Source organism: Gobius niger (assembly GCF_951799975.1).
Source record: "Gobius niger genome assembly, chromosome: 10".
Lineage (NCBI taxonomy): Eukaryota > Metazoa > Chordata > Actinopteri > Gobiiformes > Gobiidae > Gobius > Gobius niger.
The window spans coordinates 30,346,438-30,367,217 of NC_136861.1; the positions used below are offsets into that span (position 1 = coordinate 30,346,438).

The window sequence follows — 20,780 nt, forward strand, 5'->3', positions numbered from 1 at the left end:
TGGACTTTTGTCTTTTTTCTGCTGGATTTTTGTCTTTTTTTTGATGGATTTTTGTCTTTTTTTATGGATTTTTGTCTTTTTTTTTTATGGATTTTTGTCTTTTTTATGGATTTTTGTCACTATTTTTTGCTGGATTTTTGTCACTTTTTTGCTGGATTTTTGTCGCTTTTTTGCTGGATTTTTGTCATTTTTTTGATGGATTTTTGTCTTTTTTTGATGGATTTTTGTCTTTTTTTGATGGATTTTTGTCTTTTTTTTGATAGATTTTTGTCATTTTTTTGATGGATTTTTGTCTTTTTTTGATGGATTTTTGTCTTTTTTTAATGGATTTTTGTCTTTTTTTGATGGATTTTTGTCATTTTTTTGATGGATTTTTGTCATTTTTTTGATAGATTTTTGTCATTTTTTTGATGGATTTTTGTCTTTTTTTGATGGATTTTTGTCTTTTTTTTATGGATTTTTGTCTTTTTTTTATGGATTTTTGTCAATTTTTGATGGATTTTTTTAAAGGCAAAAAAATAATCGTTTGAATAATCGTGATTTCAATTATGACAAAAATAATCGTGATTATTATTTTTTCAATAATCGAGCAGCCCTAATTGAAAGTTATGAAATATTACAAACTCTTCCGTTGTGATGTTAAAAATGTGGACAGATTGAGTTTGAGCCACTACTCATTTTGATCCTGTTTGTGGAACTTCGTTGTTGTTTTTAAACTGACAGTAAAGTTGATTGATTGATGCGCAGTGATTGTAACCGCTCAAATGCGCAGAGTAACCTGAGCACATCATCTATCCGTAGGTGGGTGTCTTAGCACAAACAAGTAGTTAAATGAGGTTCTTCTCTCTCTGCTCTGATGAAGACCTCTGCAGCAGTTACACTTGAAGATGTTGCGCCTCTCGGGACCTCGTGCCCGCGCTCAGGAGAATGCGCGCTCCTTCAGAGGAGTGTAAAAATGGTGGCCAGCGCTCGCGTCCAGAAGCTGCTCCGTCGCTACAAACTCGCGATCGCCGCAGCGCTGACCATCCTCCTGATCCAGGGGCTGGTGGTATGGAGTCTGCGGAGCCTGGAGGAGGGCGACGCCGAGGTAAGAGACTGTCCGCCGGCTTGTTTTTGTCGGAGGTCAGCGGGACTTGGGAGTGTTAGCATCTAGCTCCCCGCGCCTCCTCCACCACTGTGACTGTGGCTGTGCGGGGCTAGCTCAGTTAGCAGCTTGAGGGAAGTGTATCGTCTGCCAAGACAGTTTACTACAGCCGGGCCAGTCCTGTCATGTCTGCATCACTCCACGGCGACACGGTGCACGCCGCTAACTGTGCGTAATGACGGGGTTAGTACCTGTAGCTTTAACGCACTCGGAAAAGCGTCGGCTCAACTTCCATAATCCACACGCACAGTGATTAAACATGCTCCTTTACAGAGGCGGCGGCTCTGCGGGTTATTGACTGACAGCCCACACAGCCAACAACACTTGGGTCAGTTTCGAGGCTCCGCGTGTTTGCCGGCCTCAAACCAAGGCAGAAACATCACCATGGAGACCACTGGAGATGTCCCGCTCCCGTGTCATGAGTCTGGTCCAAGGAGCGGCGCTCACGCTAAAGATGCATGTTTTTATGAGCAACAATAACACCTGTCATGAAAGAAGTACAGCACTTTTATTTGATTGGCTGTGTGTAATTTTAAACAAACGTATGTCAAAACAGATTCTCCTCTTCTATGACGAGCTGAAGTACAGAATGGAGCGTGGTTCACACATGACTTCAAAGCCTGCAGGACATGGGCAGGAGGAAGGGATGAACTTTTGGGGAAACACATTCTCCTGAAATTCTGTTGCCTTTACCTGTAATAAAGCTCGCGGTCCATAAACCAGGAACTGTCACAGGAAGTATAGTTACAGAACATACTGTTGTGTCACCGTCTTCACACTTGGCCGTGTACTTTGCCTTCATAGACCAACCACAGGTTCATTACGGCTCTAAACAAATAGCATTGTTCACTCTGCAGTTATTGGGTGTTTGTGGAAGAAAGCTGCTCATTCATGCAAAATGCTTTTAATGGCACTGACGGCCCGCGGCGAGGGAGTCTCAAAGAACTGCAATGTTGTATCCGCAAACAACAAAGCATAGGCTACATTATAGTTTTATGCTAGTAGTATGATATAAACTAAATAAGTAAAACAATGAATAGAAACTTTATTGATTGTATTAAAAGGAAATATGTTTTCTGGAGGCTTCTTCACTGTGGCGCAGATGAGTTCAAGTGCCTGCATTGACCCTTTGGTAAATCTTGTTTCCACTTCTCCCCATTTCATGCCCTGTTTATTATATTTCAAGTTTTTGTGCTGGAACGGAGAAAGGATGGTCTTTATTGTTCACTCTCGAGATCCAAGAGTAGGGCATTTTGGAAAAGTATCTAATCTAAAAACTACTTTTATCTCCCAAAATGGATGAGAGCAACTTCGCATCTTTGGTGTAGTTCATCCACACAATGTAAGAAATAACTTGAGTGTCCTCTTTATACTTTACTATATAAAGATTTGCAGAAAAGGTAGAAGTGTAGATGGCCTTGAGGGAGCTACGTGGAAAAAACGTAGAGCTACTGGTCGGAGTTTCCCAGCCTAAATAGCTGCACGGTCCAGCCATAACAAGAGCTCACCGTTCTTGTTCAAGTTTGTGACAATATTGTGAGAAAACTGTTCCTTGTGGCCAATAACAAGCTGGCACTGTTCCGTCTCTGTACACATACTTCAACAAAAATAATAATTTGAAGAAGAAAGAGATTTGTCAAAGATGTCTCCCTGTTTCTCTGTCGGTATCACCAACACTGAGCTCGCGCTGCTGCTTCTCACTTCAGCAGATGGCGGCTGCGATAAGGCTCCACTCTAATTGGAAAGTTCAGAGAGAGACGGGCCTGCATTTGTGTCCATACATTTGGGACACAATGGAGTTAATTAAATGTTGTTGAAAGTGGCGGATAAGTGGAACGAGCGCGCGTTGGGATTCGTAGACACAGACACTTTCATGTTTCATCGAATCGCAAGCAAGTTTGTTCTTTGTGCAAGTCCAACGTCCAGACGAACCGAGTTGGTGTTTTCGCTCCATGTTCACATGTTGGAATAATCCCGCAGATTTAAGGCTCAAGTTCTTGCACCCTGAGTTGCAAGAACAAAATGAAGTCACTTTTGCCATATAGCCATGGGTACATTTCGTACTGACAGTTCCATGTCGACAAGGCAAAAGTGACTTCATTTTGTTCTTGCTGCTGAGGGTGCAAGATCAAAGCTCTTGCGTCTTGCGAAGTATGAATGAGCCTTTAGTCCGTGTCCATTTCTACTCTCTACTCTTGTCACTCATGAAGCTCCTCCAACTTGTTCTGACCATTATTGTGCTTAAAAATTACCGTCACTGCAAAATATGGCAAGTTAGAAGTTGTTTTGAGCTTGTTCCAAATGGTTTTACTTTTTTACACTGCTTGTGAGGCCAAAGTTGTATTCACAACTGGCTTTAATGTAGGCATGTTATGCTTGATTGTGGCTTATAAGCATTCTTTTGGATACCTCAGTGTTGATATTATGCACGGGGTTTCCGCGGGGCATTGAAAAACATTAAAAGTTGTTAAATTAGGTGAACACAGCGTAACAGTTTACTGGACTCACATTGTTAAATTGTTGTCTGATTTTTGTGGAACAGTTACCCCTGAAACTGTGTGCACTTTAGCCGTTACCGGAGGTACTTCAAAATCTAGTTAACAAGCAGACAATTGTTATTAAATTTGTGTCAGTGCCATCTAGAAGACTTGTATTACTAAATTGGAATTGAGAAAACTCTCCAACCTCTATTAATTTGCCACATGATGTAATGAAACACGTTGTGAATTAAATTTGAATTAAAAGGGAAGGAAGATGATTTTCATTCGATATGGGATCCGTTTCTGGGGCACTTCAACCAATTCAAGCAAGCAAGTGTGTGAATGAGAAATGAATGATTGGCGGGAATGACACAGCAATAAAACAGATATACAAGTGTTCACTTATATCCAACGGCGTGCTAACAAATCAATGCCGCTGTAATAAACACACTTTGAGCACATAACTTCCCAGAACAAGTCTGATGATGATTTATGGACATTTCTGGCTTCTGTTCTTGCTACAAAATGTAGGAACTTGCAGATGCAGAAGAAACAACCTAATTAAACAGTTACTCCAGGCGTGATTACGGCGCAAAGTGGTAAAAACCTCAACAAAGTCAACGAAGCATGATGTCTCTTTGAAAAGTCTAAATAATGCAAATTACAGGCTATTTAAAAATGAATGACAACGATAAAAATAGCCTTGTTATATAAACTAAAGCACATGTTTTGCCTTTTTGTTTATCGACTGTATGCGTCTAATGATGTGGCTCAGTGTTGCAAGCGTTGCACCACCTGTGCCATTATCAGCGATGTGTTCGGGTGCCAGCAGCAGAGCGGGGAGAGCCCACGTACTGCCAAAGCGTCTGACAGAACAGCGCGCCACACACACACACACACGCACACACTCGGCCCACTCGCTGCCTCTCAGCCCCTCATTTTCCCTGAGGATTTTGAAGGGCCCTTTGTGTTCAGTGTGCCAAATGGACAGGTGATGTTATTGACTTTCAAAGGTAATACAAACCTTGTGGAGGTTTTGTGGCTGCCGAGTTGGTGGTTTGGTGTGAATGGTTTTTGAAGAAAGACTGCGCCTGGGGAAGGTATCGAAATGTGCTGCGTTTTTTTGGCGAGTTTTGTTTGGAATTACGATGAAGACCAACCTACATTTTGCGATTTACTTATTGCAACCATTCATCCACAGCCCTAATTTCCAGGATTTGCGGAATTTGACATTCAGAGCCAGTGTATGGTTGACCTGGTGGAAGGTGTAGCAATAAACCTGAGGAACAAAATACAGACCAAATCGAGTGATTCTGACTCCATTCCCCAAAGTGTTTTACTGCAGATTGGCTTCCCAAATAGACAGAGACGGCTAAAAATATCCCACTGTGAAAAGTCAAGCAAGTAAACACATGCACACCCCTCTAGGGCTCTTCACGCTCTTGTCTTAGTGGGAATGTTGCAGCGCATCACTATTTCCTCCTGTTTGTGAAAGATAAGATGCAAACGAAAATACAAAAAAGATGTAACTGCTTTCTTTGTTGTCTCATTCAGAGAAAGACGCGCAAGCTGCCAGACCACAGTAACCAGGAGTCGAATAGAGACAGTGGCCTTTGGGAGCAGCAGAACTCTGTGCCCGGGAAGAGCAAGGGCCGATGGACCAGCAGGTTAGAGCGGACGAGGGGCACCGCGGCCAGCGCCCCGAGGAAGGGCACGAGCCGCAAAGTTGCCAAGTCTCGACACAAGAACCCCCCGGAGCCCCATGACCCCTCCAGCAGCAGGAACTTCAGCGACGCGCGGAGCGCCGCCGAGGGGGCCAAGCTACCTGCCATCCCGGGGGAGACGGGCAGCGTGGACGGGGCGCATCAGGCCCCCAGCACTGACTTTGTGCCCAAGTGTGATATCACAGGAAAGGACGCCCTGTCAGCTCTCCATCGAGCGCCGTCGCAGCAGTGCAGACAGGAGATCGCCAACATCGTGTGTCAGCATCAGGCCGGACAGCTCATGCCCGACACGCTGCCACAGTACTGCCCCCAGCTCGGTAAGGGCCTCACGCCAACACGCTTTTAAAGAGCAGCGACATGAACGGTACAGGGAGTGAGCATCCTCCTGCTTATCCTGTCAGCAGAGGTTTGCGTCCAATTGTTGCCTGACCTCACAGAGACACAGCCCTGAATATTATCTGTGCGTCCTCAGACCACACTGGGCCAAAAAGTAAAGCCTTTGTGATTTAATTTGGAACAACACGTCATACATGAGCTGAGCTGCCCCCATCACCTAAATCTAGTAACGCAGTAGTGCTTTTGTTAAAATTGTTTTGTTTATTTTTTTTAATCTCAGGTATATCCAATCCGGTGCAGGCTGTGGGCGAACTGGATAACAGCCTGTTAAAGGTGGAGAACCCAGTGAGAGTGGTGTTCGTGTTGATGGTGCACGGCAGAGCGGTGCGTCAGCTCAAGCGTCTCCTTAAAGCCATATACCACAGGGACCACTACTACTACATCCACGTGGACAAGGTGAGCAGCGTTTATACAGGAGACCTTTAAGCATAATGTCCACAACGACAAATAAGCAGCATGGCTGTTGTCAACATGATGCAAACTTAAAAGTTCTTCTGGTACTGGCAACAGATCTTATTGCAATGCCACAGATTTTGTTGGTATTGGTGTCAGTGAGCACCTTATACCATTTCACCGATCCAATACTGTAGGTGTTCCCAATTTGTAATATTTCTAGCATTAAAAAAATGAACATATATCAAAATGGAGTATCTAAACAAACATTAATAACCCACATTTAAAATGTTTCTCACCTGTTCTCACCTGTTTTCACCCCGAAAAACTACCAAAATGTTAGCCTGGCCATAGCCATCCGTAAACTCCGGTCAATTATCATTTCCCTACATGTACGTCTGGGTCTAGTCTCAGTGGTTGCGTTACATCGGTTGACTTTCTACCTACCATTGAACGAGCGGGGGAGGCGGGGCTTGTAGGTGTTGTCAAGCATTTGCGCCGATTTGCTGGTTGTAGTTTGGCAATGGCGGCGGAAACGAAAATAATGGAAGCTCTTCAATCCGTCCTGGCTCGGCTCCTAAATATCCAGGAATTCAAATTGGAGCCTTTTAATGTGCAAGGAATGCTCTCAAGAGTTATGATTGAGCTGCTTCACTCACTCAGGCGCATTACATACGTCACGACCAAACGCAAGCGAAAATTAGGTCCAATCGTTTTAAAGGAGTTCACCCCTCCCACCTGATAACGGAGCTCAATTGAGAAGTTCCAGACCCCTAAAACCAGGCTACCAAAATATCCAAGTGGCTCTGGAGGCTCTGCAGACAAAAAACCCTAATAATCACAGAGAAAGTACTCTATTGATGTCATCTCTTTGATGCGTTGATTGAGAATAGTGGAAGCAGAAATGTGGCCGGATCAAGCAGTATTCTTAACAGTGCGTAATTTGGCTACAACAGTAATGCTAACAGATCATTTATATGCCCTTTTTTAATAAGCTCGTTGCTTGATGCACTTAGGTTTCCTACGCTCTTGCATTGTGGCTCTACTCACCTCGACAGGCCCTCAGTGTGGCTAACGGGATTAGCCTGGATAGAAAGTAGAGTGGTTATTCTCAGGGGCTGGATTTAGTGGAGGAAAAGTGTGCCGTTATGTGCTGCCGACTGGAGAAATGTACGTCTGGGCACAGAGAGCGCAGGTGTGTGAGGGCAGCCGTGTCAGACAACAGTGCACCTGTTAGTCCAGACTCCAGAAAGGTTGTCCACTTTGAGAGAAGGGCAGGGGGAGACAGTGATGAAGAGAACAGTGGGCAGAGCACAGGCACTGGCAGCATCACCTCATGTGTCTTTGATGGACTTGGTGAGAGGAGAGCTACTAAGACAGGGCACTCTATTGCAATGATTCCCAAAGTCAGGGGGACTTCACACAAAATTGAGTTTGATGTAGACTACTAAATTATGTATTTGTTATATTGAGTCAGATTGCAACACATATTAACTTTCAACACATTTATAGAAATGAAAACCTTCACGTATTCTTCATAAGAGTGAATTAAATTGTTGGAGGGTTGACTTTGGAAATTGCTATCTATATCGGCTTTCTGGAGGGGCAGATTTTTACTATTATTATTTTGTGTTATATAAAATGCTACCATCATTATACAAGATAATGATAGCAGCCTTATCTTTGTTTAATCAATTAATCATTTGATTAATTAATTAATCAACTGATTGAATTCAATGAACTGTTAAGAGCATTCTTGTATAAAAAATTTACTGGGATTAAGCACTTTTTAAGCCTCATACCAGAATCAATTTGATAATTTCTATGCTCAAATTGCCTTTAGTACATACAGTAGTAGCAGTCCGTTAATATGTTTGTGACACGGCCCAAACAGCAGTTCTATATCCCTTATCCTCCTACCATAGTTGCCACCAGAGGGCAAATCACACATGATACAAGCTTTTTGTGGTGGTAGAGGCTATAAAAGATTAGTTTAACAAACCCCCCCCCCCCCCCCCCCCCCCAAAAAAAAAAAAACATCTGAATGAAACATGTGATATTGAAGTTAGGAGTCAGAGTTATTAGGTTAAGCGCTTCCTCTAATATCATCTTCTCTCCCAGCGGTCTGGCTACATGCAGCGGGAGGTGGTGCAGATAGCGCAGCAGTACCCGAACATCCGGGCCACGCCCTGGCGCATGGTGACCATCTGGGGCGGTGCCAGCCTTCTGAAGGCCTACCTCCGCAGCATGCAGGACCTGCTCTCCATGCTCGACTGGAAATGGGACTTCTTCATCAACCTGAGCGCCACCGATTTCCCAACCAGGTGGGCTCTCAGCAGACACGGGCAGAGTCTTCAGTTTTAATGTTGTTTTTATTGTGATATTTTGTTGCGGGTAGATACGTCTACTGGTTTATTAACCTCTGTGGATTTTTTTCTGTCCATCTTCAGAACAAACACTGAACTGGTGGCATTTTTGTCCCAAAACCGAGACAAAAACTTCCTCAAGTCCCATGGTAGAGAGAACGCCAGGTGTGTACATTTACTCCTATTTTGTTTTCCTATCTTATCATCTCATCAGAGTGCTGCCTAAGAAAAGAAAACTGCCAATCCTTCCCAGGTTCATAAAGAAGCAGGGGCTGGACCGGCTCTTCCACGAGTGCGATAACCACATGTGGCGCCTGGGCGAGCGCCACATCCCCAAGGGCCTGGAGGTGTCCGGGGGCTCCGACTGGTTCGCCCTGACGCGCCGCTTCGTGGACTATGTCATGACTTCCCAGGACCGTCTGGTGAAGGGGCTCAAGCAGTTCTATTCGTATGCGCTGCTGCCGGCCGAGGTAAGAGCCTGGGTCTCCCGGAGCTGAGAGAGAACTGTAAATGTGCATGTGGGTGTGTGTGATGGCGCGGTCGGGGCGGGAGGTACTGGAGGTAAAAGGCTGCAGCTGAGACGGCAGACACTTTATTTGAATGTGTGCTTTCGTGTCTCAGGAGGTGCTCCGCATGGTCTGCTTTTGTTTGGTGCTTTTAGAGGCGTGACATTTGACTTTTTCCAGTCAGTGATTTCAGAGTATTTATGTAAAGTTCTGAGGGCGCTGTGGTTTACTGCAAAGTCACGCTGACAAAAAAAGATTTAGTTTGATGAAACAACATTTTTTCCCCTTTTCATGTATTTTCTCCCTGCAGTCTTTCTTCCACACTGTGCTGGGAAATAGCCACATGTGTGATACGCTGGTGGATAATAACTTGCGTGTCACCAACTGGAACCGTAAGCTGGGCTGTAAGTGCCAGTATAAACACATAGTGGACTGGTGCGGCTGCTCGCCCAATGACTTCAAACCACAGGACCTCATTCGGATTCAGGTGTGTAGAACTCTGTCAAAGTAAAACTGTTCAGAGATTTGTGACTAAAACTGCTGCCTCTTTCACAGCAACTGGCCCGGCCGACTTTCTTTGCTCGTAAGTTTGAGTCGACGGTGAACCAGGAGGCCATTGACATCCTGGACACACACTTGTATGGGCAGTATGCTCCGGGCACAGTGGCCGTGAAGGCGTATTGGGAGAGTCTGTTTGAACAGTTGGATGGTGTGGGCGCTCTGAGTGACGTGGCCCTCACAGCCTACACATCCTTCTTCCGGCTCGCACTGAAGAATCTCAGAAGTACACAGAACATGGACTCCTGCAGGTCGGCACGCTGGCCATATGTTCACAGACATTTGTTTAGAAACATCACATTGATTTGTTCGGCTCCTGTTTTAGGTTTGAGCCTGTGGGCTTCCCAATGTCAGTGCACCTATACTTCCACTACGACCGCTTCCAGGGCTACCTGGTCCTTCAGGAGGTGCAGGCCGTAGGGTCACTGGTCAGAGAGACTTTGGAGATGTGGGCTGTGCCACAGGTCACACTTGTCTTTGAAAACAACCTCAAAGAGTTTGAGAGGCTCAAGAGCCTGGAGGTGGGTGTTTGATGGAGGCAGTAAACATTCATGTTCATTTGTGAGAACTGCAATGTTACTATGCAGAAATAAATAATATTCAAGTGTTAATAAAAACACAATTTCTTTCTCAAACAGATTGGCACTGAGTGGGATCCAAAAGAAAGAATCTTCCGTAATTTTGGTGGCGTTATTGGCCCAATGGATGAGCCCTTGGCAGTGCAGAAATGGGCTCGAGGGCCGAATCTCACAGCCACCATCGTGTGGATCGACCCAGCCCTGGTAGTGGCAGCGTCCTATGACATCACAGTGGATGTGGACGCAGAGTACACCCAGTACAAACCTCCTCTACAACACCCTTTACGGCCGGGCACCTGGACCGTCAGGGTGCTCAAGCAGTGGGAGCGCATCGCTCAAACCCAGTTTTTAGTCATGCCCCCCAGCTTCAAAGACAAGGAACCACTGCGCAAAGGTGAGACTCTAGACCTGTTGTTCAACTGATTAAGTGTAGGATTATGGCTAACACGCCCTGCGTCTGCTGTGTTTGTGCTGCAGGAGAGGACAGCTGGCTGCTGGAAGGACCTCCTGGCAACCTGTACCTGGAACAGAGCTTTGATCAGCTGAGCTCTGTGCTGAAGCTGGCTCCTCAGGAGCCCGCTATGCTCAAAGCCCATCAGAACGCACAGCTGGTGGGGCAGCCTCTGGAAGCCTGGCTGGACAGCCTTATAGAGGGCTTTTGGGTGACCGGTGACATGTGTGCCACTCAGCCCTCTTCCTGTAACGCACTGACTCTATGTTCTGAGACTACATGGAGCTCCCAGTCTCCAGACCCCAAATCTGAACTTATCCCAGTGAAAAGTGATGGGCGCATCAGGTAGCATTCAGACAGGACATACATGGACATGGAAGCTCACAGGGTCAGCCTGTGGTCAGCCTTAGACCTGCTGCAACCGCTGAGCACATAGATGATGCACTGAGGCTGTATCTATAACTGAGGAAACTAAAGTACTGTAATTTTGCACAAGGAGACTGCACCACAGTGTCTGTGGTTTGCTGAATAGCTTAAGTGGTTGACCGAGCGTTGCAAAAAGCATGCTGGTTTGTCCCAAGACTTCTCCGTTTTGAATGAAAAGCAGGTCGTCAGATGTCAACAGAAGACTTGCTATGTTCTGTCTTCGTTTTAAAGGAGAGCGGAACATTGTTTTAATGTGCTTATTTTAAAGCATTTCCCGACATGTGGAACAGGCAGATGAAGTGCACTTTACTGTGAGGCTGTGGTGTTATGGAGCAGATGTTACGCTGTGGTAGGACATGATACGGTCACATGATTTCATTTAGTTTTTCTGTTGCCTCTTTTCACCTGCACTGTCTGTTGCACAGACACAGGGACCTGGGCGGTACTTTAAACGTTGAATCTGTGACATATCATTTATTGTGATTGTGCATTACATTTCAGAAGTAGCTAAAAACATCTGTCTTTTATTTTTAGTTGCCACTTTTTCAGATCAGGGGAAGTGCCTAGTTGACGTTGTACGAAGTTACAAGCTGGTAGCACATAAATCGCTGACAATGCAATCTTGAATTCAAAGCAATCGGTGGTCACGTGATAAAGAAGAGGTCCAGATATTTCTAAAAGCTGAAATCGTTTTGTAAATGTATTTTATTATTTTTATATGTACGGCAACATAGGAAAACACGGCTGCTTTTAATGCAACAACATTAGAAGTTGGACATTCGTATTGTTCTGCTATTTTAGACTTTTATTTTGATGTCAAATATCAGATGCGATTCAAGCAATAAGCAGAGTCTGTCTATGAACAGGGCCCCACATTCACTAGGGGGGCCCCACCAAAGCTGAATGTTGGGGAATGTATGTTATTTTATAAAACATTAGAAAGTGGTCGCAATTCCAATTTTAGAATTGGAAAAATATATTGGTGATTTGTTCTTTATAAACTCCCTTATCATTACAAATAATAATGGAGTTTGAAACTTGCACAGGGCCCCGACAAAGCTAGAAACGAACCTGGTACATTTTGGAGTTTGTCACGATGTATTTGGATTACATTTGGAGTTTTTCATAATTTCTATTTGACTATGTAGCAATCCGAAACTAGTAAACATTTAACTTTCAATGTTGTTTACTTTCGGAAAAAAAAACTCCAAGAGCTTTAAATCAATTGTTTTGTCTAAAAGCAGACTGAAATCATGGCTGTTTTCTTTAACTTTATATCAATCTATATCTTAACTTGAAACGATGCGGCAAAGGCGTATCAGGATATCGCAAAAATGATATACTGTAATTGTAATAGGCTCTGTGCGCAAAATGTTTTTGGCTAACTTCCTGTTGGCCAATGTGGGGTGAAGACTATTTCCTGTCCACATTTTAACATAAATTAAAAATAGAATAAGAAGAAAGCGTATATAAAAGTCAAGCTTAGTGCTTTTCCTAAGAAATACTTCAGATATTGTTATTTGTTAGCATGAATATAGCTTCAAGGCTAAAGCACTTCGATCGTAATGTGTGCGGACAGTTAGCAATGCAGCTAATCCAGGAGACTTTTCAGAGTCCGTTAACCTGTACAGTGTATTTTTACGAATTATGAACAATTCAGATGTTTTCAGCTGTAGCCAACCAACCCATCGACCACATTTAGGTGATGTCAAACCCTGGTTAGAAATAATGTATGAATGTATAGACCTTTTTATTTTTTATTTTAGTCTACGAAAGTGGCCTCTGAGCTAAATGCTAAATAATAATTCCGTTAAGTTTCTCCTTTTTGTGGGGTCGGACATCATCTTATAATATGTTAATGATAAAGAAACCAACTAAAATGTATAAATGCCATAAAAACAACCTGCCATACGATAATTGTTGGTTAACAGCAGTAGCGAAAGGCATCTCTATGAAACACAGAAGTCTCCTGAAGCGAAGTTTTTTTTAAATGTAGTAAGTAACCGTCTAACAGCTGCATGTTTTCTGCCATGTACTGTTTGAATATATATTTATCTCAACATAACGTGGCTAACTCTCCATAGGAATAAACGCAAACAGGAAGCTAGCATCATTCATTCATTACTCTGCGGCATTCTGTGCACTGAGCCTATTGCATAATCGTCGGTGTCGGACCTCAATATAAAAACATAGGACAAAAGGTATAATATGAATATTTCCTCAATTTTACTTGGTCAACATGTGTCAGCTGCCTTTTGAAATATTGTTTACTAAGCGATGATTCTGCACCACTGCATACGTTTGTTTGTCTCTGTTCAATTGTTTTGTCATGACGGTACATTGTTATTGTTGCCCACTATGAGTTTGTAAGTGTCCTTGTTTACCTTGCACAGCGAAGAGATGTTATTTTTCTATACTATTGGAAAACGACGCTTGTACGCCATCTCTCACCTCCAGGACTGAGTCGAACTATTAAAAACTGCTGACTACTCGCCGCCCGGGTTTGTATTTTCTGTCATGTTTGGAACGTGGTTGGATGCAGACCTGGAGTTTTAGCGCGGGGGGAATAGATAAGCAGACGCGGCGTCGCTGCTGCTTTGATCTGAGCCGGGGGGAGATTTGAGCTGTCGTTTTTTTCCCCCATAGCAACACAAATGATGACGCCATAAAAACACTCGCAAATGAAGAGTCGCCGCATCACCGTGACAACAGCTGTTCTTAAAACCAAGCTGTAGAATTCATGTGCACCGAAGAGCGTGGATTGTGTGGAATTACTATTTGACCCGTTTCAGGATATTTTGTAGATTTTATTTCGATTCACTCTGCAGTTATTTTGTAAAATGAAAGTCTGTAATACTTATATACTATATTAGTCAAATATTTAAAAAAAATTTAACTTGTGAATATATTTTTTTACAGTGTAGAGAGGATTTTGGCGAATCTGACTTTTTTTTTAACAGGAGCTCTCCATGGTGCTGATGCTGAATGCAGTGCCAATGGTTCGGTGTGGTTCTGGGTTTTCTAGGCAAATCTTTGTATAGTCACTCAGTGAAGCATTTCTATTTGGTAGCAAGTGTGAGTTACATCAACATAATAAAGATTGATTTGGTCCAACAGAGCGTTGGAATAGTTGGAACTGCACTTAAAAGAATGAGGTCTTGTTTTTTAAATGACTGGGAATAACACACTGACCAGCTACAAACGTTGGAAGTGTTAGAAGAACCACAGAGACACACATTGACAGCTGTGTTATTGAAGGTAAAAGAATTCCCGCTCAAGTCACTGGAAGGCACTGTCCATGTTTCGGACGATAATGAAATATTAAAATGATTTGGATTTAAATCGTTTTTGGGACAAGCTCTGAAAACCATTTGGCATGACATTGTTGAATATTCACTCTTCAAAGCTAACGTTGCCACAGCTGCCCAAAGACAAAGTATACTTTATTTTCCTTTCGTCCACCCATCCTTCATCCTTCCATCGAAGGGTATAATGTCCGGAGCAGCGGGCAACTGGGAAAAAGCATGAAATAAATATCTATACGGTTCCGAATTGTATCCAGAAATTGCTTGAAATAAAAAAAAAACACTCCATAAAAACCATTCCATATAAACTGGAATTCTTCATCATTATTAATGTGTAGAATAAAGCTTAGTGTTAAAGGGGGGGGGGGTATTATGCAAAATCGACTTTTTCAAGCTTCACATCATGTTATTCTGTCATTCCCTCATTAAAAACATGCCTGAAGTGTTGCCTTGGCACATTCACGTATTTTTGAATAATCTGTAAAAACTCTGATGGCGGCCATTTTAGGGACAGCTTTGGCTGAGTCCTCCTAGGAACGCCCCCACCTCCTGGAGACGCCTCCGAGCTTTCGTCAAGAGCCGAGTAACCAACCACTGCTCCTCAGCAGAACCCCCTCCCCACTGATGCCACAGACAGCGTGTGGAGGGGGCGTGTCCGAAAGGCTCAGAGGTTCTTAAAGAAACATTTCAAGACATTCGCTACAGCCATTTTGAGAGAGCAATTTTATACAAGGCAGTTATTCTAATTTACTGCATTTACAGACCAACAGAAGGTTTCGTCATCATTGTAGTGTGATATAGACTGGTGCTATGGGACTGAAAAAAGCACAATACCCCCTCTTTAAGAGAATTAACTTATATTTGGAAGAGAAATGATGTGTTTGGAATTGTACTTTTCTTGTTTCTTGATAAACATTCTCATTGTGCAATCCACATAGGGTGGGAAACCAGTTTGCAACTAAACTAAGCCTCAGCCTCAGCCTGTGCCACTTCGCTCTTTTTTAAACTGCTGATTAGCCCCGAGGGACCATCTCTAGAGCTCCTGAATATCACATGTTAGAATATTGCACCTGTTTGAAGTTTAACACTGACATGTAAGACATATTTTTAATATATGACATCAAGTGCACAACCAGACAGCTCACAGCCGTAACGTTTGCCCACAGTGATGAAATGAATAGATTTTTTCAAATTAACTGCATATTTCCTAGTGAAGGCATGTTAATTTATGCCACACATTTCGTACACAAGGCAACTCAATGCGCCTACATTTCTACAGCTCAGTCGTTGTAGATTTATGCCTAATGTTTATGTCATTGTGCCTGATGATTTTATTTTCTAGCATTAATTACTGCCTGTTTTATCAGCAGATTTGTTTTAAACAATACTGTGCTGACTCAATCGAAAAAGTTAGGGAAGTGTACAAAGTGTATTTCTGGATTTCCAGTCATTTCCTTTTCTTTCAAACAAAACAGTGTTCAAATTGTCTGTCAAGTATTTCAGCATAATTACCCTGTCGGCTCTTATTATGGCGTACCAAATCAGTCCCATTTTTCTTTCATTTGTCATTTTTAGCCAGAATAACACGTCTCAATTAAAATAATTGAGGTTGCATGACAATTTAATCCAGGCTGCATTCATCTGAGAGCAAATGATTTTCTTATACAGTTTGAAACCTTCACTTATGGCGCTATTATGTTTAGGAGGAGTTGCCATGGAAACACGCAGAGTGCCGTTTAGCCGTCATCACATCCCGCTTCCTGTAGATAAGCCGTGCTCTCCCATGCTGGCCCTAACAACACTTGTCCAAGACTGCTTTCCATTCCTGCCCACATGAAAATTTGATGAGGACACATGAAATAGTAATAAGCGGATTTCAAACTGGCCAATTTAGGATCCTGTGTAAACCGTCAATCACTTTTTTTATACATTAGACCAGCAAGCAATCAGAAATGAGAAAGGTTAGGGAAATTGTCTTCACGAGGACATCTTAAAGTATGCATAATAAGCTATTCCTTCAGCTGGATACTGCCCTGACCAAACAGGTTACCTCAAATGTAAAGAAGAGACAGTAAAGTGTACTTTAATATAACTAAGGCAACCTGACAGAGAGTGAAGAGTGAGTAATAGGCAGCGCTGCAATACCAGAGGACTCTGCTCCACATTTTGGTCTGGAGTACCAAGTCCGAGGGTTACTCTTCTGTTTGGGTTAGTTGAAGTTCTTTTCTTCTCACAAGTTGCTCTTTATAAGTTAATAAGTAAATAGCGAGTACAGTACATGACTTTGACTGATTATTGATTGATTGATTGATTCCCCAAGATCAATATGAGAAATGTAATTACAAGTACTCAAAAATCCCCTTACCTGTTAGTTCTATATGATGTGTTTAAATTTAACTAAATTAATCATTGAGTTTGTGCCACAGAGGGAAGGCTCCGCCCTCCTTTTGGATTGGTAAGAAAAATCAGCTCACCTCCAAGAAAGATTGCTGACCACAGCAATACATTTGCATTTGTTATACAACAGTACAACTAAATTACATAGATCAGATTGAGCTCAGATTGAGTACCATAGACCAGGGGTAGGCAACGTCAGGCCCGAGGGCCAAATCCGGCCCTTCAGCACAGAACCTCTGGCCCTCAAGATGATTTTGAGAAACATTATTACACAAGAGAGTCCTTTTAACATTATTAGAGATAAATGGGAAGGGTAAAGGTAGAAATACTGTCAATGCACACAATTAGGTCATATATTATGAACACTGGCATTTGAAGGAAGTGCACAGGAAAAAGAGTAATCGTTTTAAGGAAGAAATGACAAAAATCTACTTGAATTAAGAGATTAAATCTATGGTTTGAGTAGATTTGGTCTGGTCTTAGATGAGACAAAACCTCTAGTAGTAGTGATTCTCTTAATTCAGATAATTTTGTGTCATTTCAAGGGAAAAACAATTATTTGTTTTGTTCCAACTCAACTTCAACATAGAATTTCATGAATTCAAGCCATTTTAAGTTATTTATCTCATTTAAGATGGTACAGTAATTTTTCCAGTGTTGTGCTTCACTTTGGGCTAATAATCGGAATAATCAGCGCCTTCGGCCCTCGGTCTATTTACAATGAAGAAAATCGGCCCTCCGCTAAGAAAACTTGCCTACCCCTGCCATAGACTGTGAAAAAGATGGAGCACTATTAGCTGCTGAAGCTAAAGAAGCTAAGGCTAAGGAAAGGCTCCAGAAGTTCCCTGCTGCATTTAAAAATGTTTGCCCCTCTTTCAGTGACTATTGATTGTTATTGAGTGTTATTTTTACCTCCAAATGTTTGTCTTAACATGCACTACATTTTTTTTTCTTATAGGAGCTGGCTCCAAATCCTAGCCAAATTGCTAGCATGAACGATCTTCCATTAGCCAGTGCTAAACGCTTTGTGGGAGGCACTTAGTCCCCTTGATGGGCCAACCTGACCAGCATTTTTGGAAGTAGGGGAAAGTGGAGCACCTGGAGGAAAGCTACATAAACACAGAGGAGAATTTGAATCCAGGACCTTCTTGCTGTGAGGCAATCTGCCACCATGCCAACAAAGTTAAAGACGCTAGAGGACTAAAATATGCGTCAAATAACCTGGACAAAAAAAAATCACGCATTTACCCAAGAATGACTGAGATGTTAATAGCGATGAGTAAGCAGCAATGTGGCTTGAACTGAAGAGCATCGAAAGAGCACGCTAGCCTGCCGAGAAGAGGGCCTGATAAATGTCAACAGAGATGGCACTAAAATCGGCTGCCAATGCGCTCCGGGCTGAACTCACAAGCCCCTATGGAGAGCATAACCATGGTGACGGGCCAAATTGATGCCCGCGTCTCACTCTGATGTTGTCATATCATCAGTATCACAGCAGGGTGAAAACTAGACCCCGAGCCATCTTAGTGTGAGCAAACATAGAAGAAGAAGAAGAAGCTTGGTATAGTTTAAGAAAGACGAAAGACAGGCCAACTGTGGAGGGTGTGCACTATCATTTCTCATTTGCTGTTGCTATGCTGTAACATCATCTGCATACCCTATAGTAGTGAAACGAGCCGTAAGCGCATATACTGTACATATAAGCTCAGCATATTACTGTACATTGAGCCAATATCCAGCTGTCACATAGCATTACACAGGCGCAAAGCTCCAGGGAGAGAAGCAGAGAGGAAAAGGCTGCAATCACAGAAAACAGCCTAAATCAAGGTTAAATAAAAGCAAACTCAAGGTTTTCAGAGTGGGATAAATATAGCTGCAGCATAGACAGCACATGGACAGGACGGGTCACTCTTTTGAGGACAAGGACACGTGTCACAGTGGTTTGAGCGAGGGGCAAAAGTGGCCATAGATGGGAGATGGTGCATCCGGTCCTCAGCAGACATGGAGGACTCAGGTTCCTTTATGCACTTTCACTTTGCTTTATCATATCCATCAAAAGTGCCTTACAGTTAAAAACATGAATAAAAAGCGGAAAGATAAGTCAATACAACAGTCATCAACTTTTTTTAAACCAAATTATGCATTACAATTACATTAAAATCATTTCAGCTAAACGAAGCCGCTTTTAGAATGGTCTGATAGGTTGGCACACCACATCGATGTGGTTGCCTCACATTGTATGGAAGACTGTTCCATATTTTAGCTGTGTGAAAATGGACTGCAGCCTCACCATGTTTAGTCTTTATTCTGGACACCACCTAGATATCACTCCCTGAGGTACTCAGAGCTTGAGATGGTTCATGTCAGAGATGTACTTTGGCCCTAGGTCCTGGAGGTCCAGATTTAAGGTTTATTAATGCAGAGACCTGAGCACTGGACAACTGGACAACGGATGTATTTCCTGGTTCTAGACAGGAATTGGGCATAAGGGTTCTAGATGTACCGCAGTCTAACCTACTGGAGACACACCGGCGGGAAGCTGCAGCAGTGGTTAGCACTAGTGCTAGAAGGTTCCAGGTTTGATCTCGGGTTGGACGGGGCCTTTCTGTGTGGAGTTTGCACGTTCTCCCCCTGTGTCTACGTAGGTTTCCTCCAGTTGCTCTGGTTTCCCCCACCACTAAAAACATATACAATAGGTCAAGTTGAATGAGAGTGTTTGAGAGTGGATGGAAATTAGCCCATACAATCCAGCTTAACCTAAGTCTGATTTTTATTTTATTTTTTCAAGATAATAAAAGGCTGCTGATGTTATTATTTTAACTATTAAAGACTACACCGTATTAGCGCTGAAACGACTAATTGATTAATCGACGACTAATCAAGTCGACAACTATTTTAGTAATCGATTAATCGTTTTCTGGCTCACACAGACTAAAATGGAGCAAAAATTACCAAAAAAAATGTAGTATTTTTGATGAAAACCTACTTTGATTTTATATATAGGGTCTGTAGTGGTTTGTACAATGTAAATATCATGAATAGAGCCTTCAAAAAACATTTCCCTTTAGTTTACTCCATCAACACCTTCCTTAAACAGCGCGACTTAAGCTATAGTGTGATAAAAAAATTGAAAAAATAACATTTTACTACACCATTCACAGCCAAGCAATTAATCGATTAATCGTAAAAATATTCGATAGATTAATCGATTACAAAATAATCGTTAGTTTCAGCCCTACACCGTATTGGGCATTATTATAGCCGCTGACACTACTGCTGTTTCTAAATGGGAAATCGGTCAAAGGAAATTCACTCGGCGGTACAAATCCACATGCGTCTTCTTCTCACCACATTTATTACGATCCATAACACACCAATGGGATCACTGACAGACATTGTTACTGCGGTGCCACTGTGGTTTGATGAAATTACTATGTGCTGCTAATGATCGCTACGGGGCAGACGAGCCTCTACGCTGCCAGACATTAGCAAGTCTGATGATATCGCTGGTGTAATATGCTAATGTCCAAACGCATTATTTGTTTATGTGACAGATGTAAATCGGCCATGTAGTTGATAAATGTGACGGTCATTAAGAGTATAACAAACCGAGTGCAATTATAGATAAACACACAACTTCTTCTAAATCCTTGAACATGTACAGAAGAGAGATATAAAGGGAGGTCTTGACTTCACACAGATTTAAAAGCAGGGATGTGACGGCGCCCCACGAGCCCGCTTTCATTTCTCTGTCTTCAGGTATGATCCAGCCGAGGCTTGAGCTAATGCCTGAAATTAATCCCATGTTTGCTTCTGCCTGTGCGCTGTTTGTCGCCACTGAGTTGGAATAAATTTAGAACCTCCTCTTAAATTTCCCTTTCATCCGTGGCTCATTCGGAAGCGGCGTTCCCGAATAACACTCTCAAATGATATGTCTCGAGGTAAGTCTGTTGGGTCTGAACGGTTTGGGATCTCAGCACAGAGAATCCCGAGTTTGATTCCTGGTTTGCATGTTTTCCCTGAGTATCGTATGGTTTTCCAAAAGCTTAATCATAC

General features: G+C 42.7%; 1 protein-coding gene across 1 annotated transcript; it reads left to right on the forward strand.

Moving 5' to 3' along the window:
- The first annotated feature begins 936 nt into the window (after positions 1 to 936).
- On the forward strand, positions 937 to 12,207 carry xylt2 (xylosyltransferase II). The gene is made up of 11 exons (XM_079564011.1): positions 937 to 1,087; positions 5,179 to 5,665; positions 5,965 to 6,140; positions 8,259 to 8,461; positions 8,588 to 8,668; positions 8,757 to 8,973; positions 9,320 to 9,496; positions 9,565 to 9,818; positions 9,893 to 10,088; positions 10,206 to 10,539; positions 10,623 to 12,207. The coding sequence occupies exons 1-11, from the start codon at positions 956 to 958 to the stop codon at positions 10,943 to 10,945; spliced, it is 2,580 nt and encodes an 859-aa protein (XP_079420137.1). The 5' UTR covers positions 937 to 955; the 3' UTR covers positions 10,946 to 12,207.
- The last annotated feature ends 8,573 nt before the right edge of the window (positions 12,208 to 20,780 follow it).